General features: G+C 47.7%; 1 protein-coding gene across 2 annotated transcripts in view; it reads right to left on the bottom strand.

Moving 5' to 3' along the window:
- Positions 1–252: 252 nt before the first annotated feature.
- The window catches only part of LOC147880862 (pentatricopeptide repeat-containing protein At4g35850, mitochondrial-like), a 103,726-nt gene continuing 93,530 nt past the window's right edge, over positions 253–10,448 (bottom strand). For both annotated transcript variants that reach the window (XM_087370981.1, XM_087370980.1), the window contains 4 exons: positions 1,761–1,826; positions 1,581–1,658; positions 1,342–1,443; positions 253–1,240 (listed from right to left, as the gene is read on the bottom strand). In XM_087370981.1, coding sequence (XP_087227107.1) covers positions 1,136–1,240; positions 1,342–1,443; positions 1,581–1,658; positions 1,761–1,826 — 351 coding nt within the window. In that variant the 3' untranslated portion in view covers positions 253–1,135. The remainder of the gene's footprint in view (positions 1,241–1,341; positions 1,444–1,580; positions 1,659–1,760; positions 1,827–10,448) is intronic.

Here is a 10,448-nt window from a genome sequence, read left to right as displayed (position 1 = left end):
TAGATATGGATTTTCGTTACTTTAAAGCTTAATCGAGCTCTAGCAGGGAATCTTAAATGGTGAACAAAGTAAATTAATTTAAAAAAGACTCTCTTTGCTTAACTATACGCTCTTATTACTCCAGATGTTCACAAAAGATAATTCGACATAGACCATGCATATATAAAGATCAGAGATATAAACTTCAAGCCATAAAATATGTAGTTAGGAGATATGGTCCTAGAATTATACTATGCTTATTGCATAAATATTTCATGCATTATAAAATAATACTGCTTGCAAAGTTGGAACATTGTTTCAAACTGTATGCATGCACAGTTTAGCAAAGCTGCTTGAACTTCCCTGTCCATGAACGTCAATTTGCAAAATGTGAAGTACATCCCCAGGGATATAGCATCTCTATATGAGACCAATGCATAATCACTCCGAGACATATCGATAGGATCCAATCTGTCTATCACTACCACCAAGGACTGGGAAGGCACCAAGGAGACTGATTTGACGAGCACACCAATAGGAATGAAAATTACGAACATCTGGTTGCAACTGGAAGAAGTCTCCAACAAGGATTCATACTTTCTTGCAGTACAAGGGTTCATAAATCTGACTTACATTGAAGTAATCTTGCCTGCACATCATCTGCAGATGAAAATTCAGATCTGGCATCTTCAGCTAGCTCTTCAAGGCAGTTTTGAGTTTTAGTGATCACAAACAATGACCCACTGTACAGATGTGATTTCCAGATGTAAAGAGCATCTACACCCTTTCTGTACTGTTATCATTCAGATATTTTTCTTACCGTAAAGAAAGGAAAAATATTCGAGAAATCAAACCATTCACTTACAGAGGGTGGGCAAAACAGAAATCTTTCTTCGGGGAAAAAAACAGTGAACAACCTGCAGAACTTGTGTGCAATGAGTGGGTAAAAAGAAAATAAACATATTTTTGTAAAGAGGCTCTCCAATATGTTCTGATTGACTTATAAGCACACCTTTCTTTTGGCCTTTGATTATTTATCAGGCCCATATCAGCCTGCCATCGCTTCCACCTCTACGCAGGAACCAAGCTGTAAAAGAACACACAGCACAATGCTAACACTATGACCCCAGTATCTACAAGTGTCTGCTCCACCAATTTATGCCTGTAACTGTCTCTGTTGAATCCCTCGATCCCGATCCCTCCCATTCAAGATCTCAATTACCCTGGTCAGGCGAGGATCCCCTTCAGGAATTTGTCGCCGCTGACAGGAAACATCCAAAATATCAGATGTCAAAATTGTGAATACTCAACACTACAAACAACTCTTTTTGAACAAACGAACTAGCCAAGTATTATTCTTACCTTTAATCCCCTATAATATGTACCAAGAACCCTCTGCGATGGAAGAATACGGCGTCTCTGCAGTATATCAAATAATAGGTTCGCTGTTGAGAAGTCTCCTGCCTGCAGGAAACAGAAAACTTGGACATATTGAGCAGGATGACCAACTAGCAGTTCTGTACAAAGAAGAAAACAGATTACATGGCACAACGTTGTCTACTCCTTGAAAAAGAAAACTTCAATAGATTGTGATGACTTACCGGTTCCTGTGATGCCAACTCCAAAAGGTCACCACCCATCTTGGTTGATAGAGGCAAATTTCTCTCTAACATATCTTGCTGTGATACAAGCAAATCTTTCTTAGCCTTGAAAACAGGTGAATAAGAATAAATCCTAAAAAAACACAAACCAATTCTACATGTGAGGTGGTTGCTTCATACCAGAACTAATTTTCCTGTCTCCATTCCTTCTCGAGTGTAGCCTCTGATAGCCTCGAGTATGAAAACCTTGAAAGTAGGAACAATAGAGGGGCGTTGAATATAAAATCTTAAAAAACGTGCATAGAATGTAAGTTACTTGCTTTCTAGAAGTGTATACAATACCCACATAAAACCTTCCACCAACTCTGCTAGTTCTTCTAACCAAATTCAAACCAAGTCCTCATACACTTCTAGCTTTCATGAAATACATCCACTTCCACAAACAGATAAACTATACTGGAGTACGTACAATGTTGTTTCCAAAAGCCACTGCTAAGGAGATGCAGAACTGTTTTAGTAAAAACACTAATTGCAATTCTACTCATTATTGATGTTCCCTATGTGCAAATGCCTATAAGAAACCTAGAGGACTGGAAACTAAAAATGGTTAGGATAGAGAAGATTGTGGTCATCCCTCAAGAAGAAATGCCTAGAAAGCTATAGGAGGTGTGTCAGCCTCTTAGCTGGAGCAGAAACACAGGAAAGTTTCAAAAAGATCCAACTGGAGGGTTGGGCAAACCATACAATTTAGTCCTCCAAAAGAATGTAATGAGAGTGAATCTTCTAATCGTTATCCAGCATTTCAGCCCCAGCCACATTGGAATCCCTTTCCCTATGATCCATGAGGGTGGGAATAGGGAAGCTTTCTCATTCTCAAAACAATACATCTACTTGCACTGTGCACATTGCCTTGCTCTAGCGCAAAGAGATTTCACTGCATAGCTCAATGGTAGGAAAAAAAATGCCCCACCATCATGAAGGCACCAGGATGGCACGATGAGAGTAAAGGAAGTACTTGAAAGCAAACGCAGGATTTAGTGAACAAGAATGAACAAGAAGGAGCCATTCATTCAACCTAGGGATTTGTGGTCTAAGAGACACAGGATGCATTGCGCTTCTTGCCATAGTTACCTATCTTCATGAAGGAAGGAAGACTTGGATTGGTTACATGTAATGAAGATATGATATTATTGCTGGAAATTAGGAACATGATGCATATAGGGTTTTACCCAAATGACAAGTAGGAGGTACATTCACTATGGATGCCAAAGCAAAGCACAAAATAGAGGAGCAGGCAGGGTGCTTGTATACCAGGCATCATCCTCAAGGTGCTTCTCCAAAGTAAGACACAAGACGTTTGGTAAAAGCAAGCCACGGTACCCTACATTTGTCTATGGATTCTTTCTCTTTGGAGCATAAAACATTAAATTTGTGTTCTTTCTTTGGATTATTCTCTCGAAGGGGAGGGGGGGCAGGGAGCTGTGGAGCTTCTCTATTGAGCAAAAACAAAACAAAAGAGACCCCATTACATTCCCTAGCAACCATGGCTAGCTTGACCAGGGTAAAGGGGGGAGCTTGGACTGGTTAGATCTCAACTAGATGTCGGAGAGGTGGTCAATTTGGGATTAGCTTGGCTAAATATAGCTGGACGGGCTGAGGCTAATGAACATTGAGCCTCAACAACACTTTATAGCCCCAGGGATTGTGGTTACAGGTATCTGAGATGTGTATCTTGGCAATATGGGACGGTAAGGCTTTCTTTCTCTAGTGAGACCCTAAGCCTCTTGGCTCAAGGTTGGCCAGTGAGTTTGACGTAAACCTTTAGGCCACGTGCAAGCATGGTTAGCTTCACTTAAATGGGTAGTGATTAGTGTGACCCAAAGGGTGGGATCTAAAATTTGGTATCAAATCCTATTTCTAATCTATTACATATAGAATATAATAATACATATAATCTGAAACAATAAAGTCTCATACACATGTGAGCACTCCAACTTGCCTTCTAAAGATTTTATAGTCCACATGGGAACACCTCTAGTGCTTGTAGATCAATGATCATACTCTAACGAGCTGAATATACTGATCATGGTGAGCATCGACAGCGATCCGTGACTGATTTTCTTCCTCGGTGACACCAACCCTCAACGAATCCAAAGCCAACGTAACACAAGCTCATCTTGTCTATCCTCAACAAACAGGCGGAGTTGGTTCCACAGACAACATACATAGGTCGCACCAACTTAGATGGACAGCTGATAAATTGGTTGGTTGGCTAGGGACCTTCCCTCTTTGTCCTTTACGTTTGGGTTCTCTTTCTCGTGCAATGACAATGCAATGCATTTATTTTCTCGTCTCAGATACCAGCCTGGACATGGGTGCCCATTTTTAGTGGCCCCACCCCTCAGCACAGCATGGATCAGTGGGTAGAGACGACGCGGAGCGGTGGCACCAAGGATACAAAGACCACACACAATGCAAAGGTTGACTAGAACACGCATGATGGAGGTAGCCAATCAAAGGGGACCATCCAAGCCGAGGTGCCTCACTTGATATGGCCCACCGGATACAAAGATCACGGAGACCACACCCCCCGCCTCAGTGAGAGATGACACAACAAACACAGATACGGGACATTGTCACAGCTGACAGGAGAGCCGCCATGGCACCTGGCTGTGTATTCTTAATACTAGTTTTGAGTCCTAGCTTTACGTACTAGTTTTTGTGCTCTGAGTTCTCGTAGCATAGCACTCAGCAAGGGCCGTAGCGGGCCGTTTGCTTTAGCCCACAGTGTAACAAGCATGAACAAGCATGAATAAATTATATGTATTTTTTAATTTATTCCCGTTTTATTTTTTAAGTTTCCTTTCAGATAATGTTATCTAGATTATGAAGGGTATCAATGGCTGTGAACATTAAATGGATATTCAATGATCGATTGTATATAAGGATTCTAAAGAAATTGGCCATACGGTTAAGCGGATACTTTGATTTCTGGTAAGTTCTGACACACGTTTAAGTGACCAACAAGAATTAATCCCTTACTCAGGTCCATGGTAACCAACACGGAACCTTCTCATACTGGATATGAGTTTAACATGGCCACTGGGTCCTCCTGACCAGCCATGTCTTGAAAATAACATCCGACCCATGTGATAGGAAGATCAATATAACCAAGAAGGTGACAAGATTGAGACCTATAGTTAAGTCTTTAGGGACACCGGCCTCCCGAGCATTAGATGTTCTATGTGAGTAGGTCATGCATTTTTAGGAATGTGGATGTTGCAAATCTTTGCCAACTTTGTAATGCTTCACATGACATCCTAATTTGGAATAACTTAATGGATGATGTGAAATGATTGATTGTATGTTGAATTTTGTGATTTTTCGTGAGGAAAGCTCTGTAACTTTGCAAATGAAGTATTAGATGTGATATGCAATGCTGGATTTGAATCCAAACATCGAAACTAGCTTGGGCTAGAAGCTGCTGCTCCTCCCCGACCCTTGCTGCCCCCTCTCCCTCAGCCCCTCCCTCCCTCCCCCTCCCCCTCCCTCGCCCTCAGCCCCTCCCCCTCCCTCCCTCCCCCTCCTCTCCCTCTCAGCCCGCCCCCTCCCCTCTCAGCCCGCTCCCCCTCCTCACTCCCCGCTCCCTACCGCCTGCCTCAGCCTTCTCCTCTCCCCCGCTCCCTACCCTCAGCCTCAGCCCTCTCCTCTACCCCCCTCTCCTCTCCCCCACTCCCTATCCCCCGCCTCAGCCCTCTCCTCTCCCGCATTCCCTACCCCCCGCCTCAGCCTCTCCTCTACCCCCCTCTCCTCTCCCGCGCTCCCTACCCCCCCGCCTCAGCCCTCTTCTCTACCCCCATCCTCTACCCCTTCTTCCCGCTCCCTGCCCCTCCTCAATCCCCCTCTTCTCCTAATCCTCCCTCTCCTCCTCCCCTTCATTCCTTTCCTCCTCAACTCACCTTCCTCGTCCTTCTTTGCCGGGCAGCTTAGTGCAGAAGGAACCTTGTTTGTGTTCGAGTCGGTCTCACCCACCTCGATTGGCGATGGCTCTACCTTCAGCCAAGCTTCGTCCACTCCCACTGGCCGCGAAAACAATTGTTTTTTCAAAAGGCGAGTTGCAACATCTCAAAAAAGATATTGAGCAGGAGAGCTCGACATCACTCTTTGCTCGCATCCATGGGTCCCACCCTTCCAAGTTACAGGCCAGGGATTGGATGCTCGCCACTCTATCTGGAGACCTCGCAAGGCACCTTACAGATGTTCGTCTGCTTGGCCGAGGTTTCTTCTAGGTTATTTTTTACTCCTCGCAAGTAGCTCGTACAATGCTGCAGGCTAGCCCGTTAGCACTGAGCTCCAGGAGGTTTTTTTAAACCCCTTTTTCTTTAAGGTTTGATCCTGACGAGGAAGACAACCGGACAACGTCACTTTTCATCAGATTTCCAAGTCTGTGTACCATCCACTGCTACATTCCATTGAAGCCGCCTTTGGAGTGGTTACTCAGATCACCCCTCTCCCTGAGATGCCTACTTTAGCAGCAAAGGCAGCCAGATCCGATGGGGTACCACGTGTTAGGGTCATTCTCTCTAACCCTAACATCTCGGATGACCACATTATGCTTCAACGTCCGGGAACCGCGGGCACGTCTCTTCAAGCAGGAGACATCCCTGTCCTAGTTCCATGTGCAGATGAGACTGCCCCTGACCTTGCTCAGTTGCAGGAGCGCTGATCTAGGGAGAACCTTCCTGCAGAGGCCCGTGCTTTACTTGTGGCTGAGATCAGGCAGATGTGTCTGCCTACACCTAGCAGAGGTAAGGGGATTATTGGTTCCACTCCTTCCGCAGGGCTCCTTCGCACTCCAGTGCCAAAGGTACTTCGCAAGAATTCATTTCCTTATCATGGGGGAGATTGGTTGGACAGCAGCAGATGGATCTTTACTTCAGCCCACCCCATATCCCCACCTTCCCCTCTCATGTCTGCTATTTTAAAATCTTGGGGCTGCTTCAAAAACACACTTCGCAGAGTTCCACCAACTTCTCGTGAAGAGATTCAAAGGCAGCCAATCATGTGGAATGACTCGTCATCATGGCAAGCCACTAGGAGTGTCACATTATATGCAGTGGTCTAGATGGGAGAGGGGCCATGCCTCTATTGTAGGAGCTTAGCAGGCCTTTATGAGACTTCCAGAGGATCAGAGATTGTTAGCAGTTGGCCATCTCAAAGGGAGTGCACTCAAGATACATCAGATATAGGTAGCCATTCCGCTAGAGTGGATTGACACAGATGACATGCCACTTACAAAGTCCACTTGGTGAGGAGCGTTCTCAAGGACGGGCATTCCGTTACAGGTCATTGCATTGCACGATGCACATGAGGATACCCTTGTCTTTGATGTTCAGTCGGGAGGCAGACTTGTCAGATCTTTTGATAATATTCTTTTGGAGGTTGCATTTCAGCCTGTCAGGATTGCAGGATTCATGGAGTGAGGCAGGAATTCACAGTGGTATCTTGACCCTGATCCTATTCTCCTTGCGCTGGGGTCTTGGAGACTCTGGCTGTATGGTGGTTCCCCTATTAGGTTCTTGCAGTGGGACCCAGGGAAGTGGGAATGGATTGATAAGGGGCACCAAGAGAAGAGATTTTCCTTCTTTTGATATACAGTTAGAAATGCCCGGAGATTTCAGCTCAGCAGTAGAGGTTGGAGGCCCTCCAGAGCACCACATTGGGATAGTTTTCAAATTGTGCAGGAAAACATTTCTCATGATCCTTAGCTCGGCCATTGTGCAGTTTCAATGTCGCGTCCTTGACTCCCCCTCTGGTGAACAACGTGTAAGTGGTGGGACGAGGTGTGTGTATGAGGTCTCGAGTGGGCTGGTGTGGGCCATCATATAGATGATGTGCGTACGTGTGCCAGACTCTCGTGTTGGTGAGGGGTGATGGGGACCTACGCTCAAGGAATCTCCGCCAAAAATCCTTAGAGTTGTTGCTGTACAAGATGTGCAGCAACTCCTCATTTTGACGAAGAAAAGCCTGCTTCTTCCGACGTACAAGATGTCGGTACTTGCGTACCGTGTTTGGTGTATTCGGGAGGTGACATCTGGTTTCAAGTCGGAGCTCTCCGCGATAAGCCTTGCACTCCGCATCATACCAATTGTTGCAGGGTACAGAACCAAGAGGTGGTGGTCTAGTGGACCATGTGGTGTGGGGAAAGATTTGGAGGGCAACCTCGTGGAGTGTGCGACTAATCAGGGCAGCACGGTCCTCTATGAGTGGTATGTGATCGATGTAGGTTAGGAGTCTGTTTAGGCGTCTAGAGTAGGCCGGTGAGAGACTGTGATCAAAGTGTATGTCGTGGTAGGTGTCGTGCTTCCTATGTGGTGTGTGTGGTGTGGCTAAGCATGGGGTGGCAATAGTGAAGAATAGGTATGTGTGATCAGCTCCTGGAAGGAGTGGTGCTACGGTGAAGTCGGTGATACATGAAGTGAAGGTAGGGGATCCCATGATGTAATCTACTACACTAGTTCCCCCCCCGTGTGGGAAGCAAGTAAAACCACCTGAGGAGGGCCATAGGTCGAGCCCGTTGTAGATGATGAGATCATGCATCCTACCCAAATCAAGGAGCGCATGTCCATATGGTGTAACAAGCTCGTGTCGGTCCGATGAGGTCCTAGTCATACCTACTCCATCTAGGTCCATGTCTGGCAGCATGATAGAGTCACCTCGGAAGTCCAGGAAAGGTGCATGTCGCATACTCGTCCTGGCGTTGAAGTCCCCAACAAGGAGAACTTCCCCGCGAGCTGAAAGGTCTAGGATATCCTGATGTAAGGGTGAATATGGCGATGTCTCACCCTCTTTCGTGCCACTCTGACGAAGTGGGATGTGTCTGGCAGGAAGTAGCATATTGCTATGAAAAGGTCACGGGTGTCTATGCGTCGGATCTGGATCCACATGAATCGGGAGTGTGCGTCCTTCCTCTCAATGGAGATGGCTCCAGCGAGGAAGACTTGTACAATACTCCAACCCCGCCTGATCCTCGGACTCCTCCTGTATCCCTCGTCTCATCCCTGAAGGCTGACTCCCATGTGTAGCAACTGACTATCGGTAGTGGACGCTCTAGGCTCTGGTGTGTCTCCGTGTGAAAGACTGTCTCTCGTCCTGTATAAGAGTCCGAGAAGTTCCCTGGGTTTGACCATAAGGTGCCATTACAGTTCCAAATGGTGCAGTCTAGGGTCTCGAAAACCTGAGTCTCATAGGCCCTGTCCCCCTAGGGAATACGGGTGGGAGCCCGACGGGTGCCAGTCAACAACCTACCATCTCGGACCACGGCCCATTTCCCCTCCTTGTGGGCAACATCCCGTTGCTGCAGAAGAACTCACCGCTCCTCAATCTGTAGTAGTGTCAAGTCCTCGTCCATGGACAGGGTGGGATGCCCTCGTAGAGAGGCTCCGCGTCGGAGTGTCGCTAGTCAAGCATGTGAATCTCTGAAGCGAATGACTAGGGGCTGCTCTCGGTTGGGATCTCTCCCAACACACCATGCTCCCTCTATGCCATGGTCGGGGACCCCCATGGTGGTGGGTCACAAAGGTAATCGCCTCCTCCATGGGCGTCGTAGTGGTGTTGGTGCTGTCTCGTGTGATCCCTCATATCCGGATGTTGAGGGCCTTCGAAGCCCTCTGCTGCTGCTCCTGTATGGCGGCTGAGATGGTTGCCTTTGCAGGCTCCCGTTTTGCCACATCCACCCATCTAGTTGTCTCTGCTATAGCCGACTGTATCGTGGTTGTGCCTCCATCTCTGTGACTGGGGTCCCTCCAGGCGCTGCTCTGAGGGTCCCGAGCTCCTCTCGAAGCTGTGTGATGTCGTGTCTCAGTCCCTGGATAAGGGTGCCATGCTCGTGTATAATGCGGGCCTGCTCCTGGGTGTATCGGGCCCGCTCCTGAGTGTAATGTGTCAGCTCTGCCTGATGGGCCCGGATGCTGTGTATCTCAGCCAATAGGGAGTCCCAGGCATCTGGCAAGGGCCTAAGATGTCCTGATCCATGTGGGAACTGGATCTCGAGAGGGGTTGGAATGAAGGTGGGCTGCTGAGGTTGTACTGAGGATGGGGACAATATGATCTGGGCGGGGGAGTGATATGTAGGAGTGTCGGACGAGGTGACGAAGGGTGGCTGACTAAGAGGTAGAGGTGATACAAGGGGAAAGCACTGTGGAGCCGTGGCTGATGGGGCCAATCGTGAGGCTACTAGAGAGGAGACCTGTGATGATGATGCAAGAGAGGGGGAGGAGAGAGGTGGCATACATGATGAGGCGGATGATGGTGGTGAAATAGTGGTGGTAACCATAGAGGTCGAGGATGTGGTAAGCGGCATGGGCTTTGGGTGGGCCCCTTTCTTCTGGGCCGCGGTGCTGTCCACTGTCAGACCGCTCCGGTTGCTGCATTTGTTGAAGTCCTTCAGATTGAGTTGCTTTTGTGTTTTCGCCTTGTCACCGTTCCCCTTCCCCATCTCCACGCATATACAGATTTGGATCGAGGGGTCTCCCTCCTAGTCTCCTGTCCTCATCTCCCTGTTCCTTTCATTATGGGGGCAAAGAAGGGACTGCAGAAGGTCGAAGCTGCTTTTTTCCCCCCCCCCTTTTTTTTAAAAAATAATATAATAAAAATAAAACGTGGGGGGGGGGGGATAAAGGGGGGTGAAGGGGGGGTAGCGAGGGGTTAGCGAAGGGGGTATCGGGGTTAGCGGGGGGTAGAGAGGGGGTAGAGAGAGGTAGCGGAGGAAGTAGCGAGAGGGGTAGCGGGGGGGTAAGCGAGGTAGCGGGGGGGTAGCGAGATAGCGGGGGGGTTAGCGAGAGGATAGCAAGGTAGGGGGGGGTAGCG

Source organism: Dipteris shenzhenensis, chromosome 32, assembly GCF_047967505.1.
Source record: "Dipteris shenzhenensis isolate YYH24624 ecotype China chromosome 32, Dip_SZ_1.0, whole genome shotgun sequence".
In the NCBI taxonomy this organism is placed as follows: domain Eukaryota; kingdom Viridiplantae; phylum Streptophyta; class Polypodiopsida; order Gleicheniales; family Dipteridaceae; genus Dipteris; species Dipteris shenzhenensis.
This window is presented reverse-complemented; position numbering and strand designations above follow the sequence as displayed.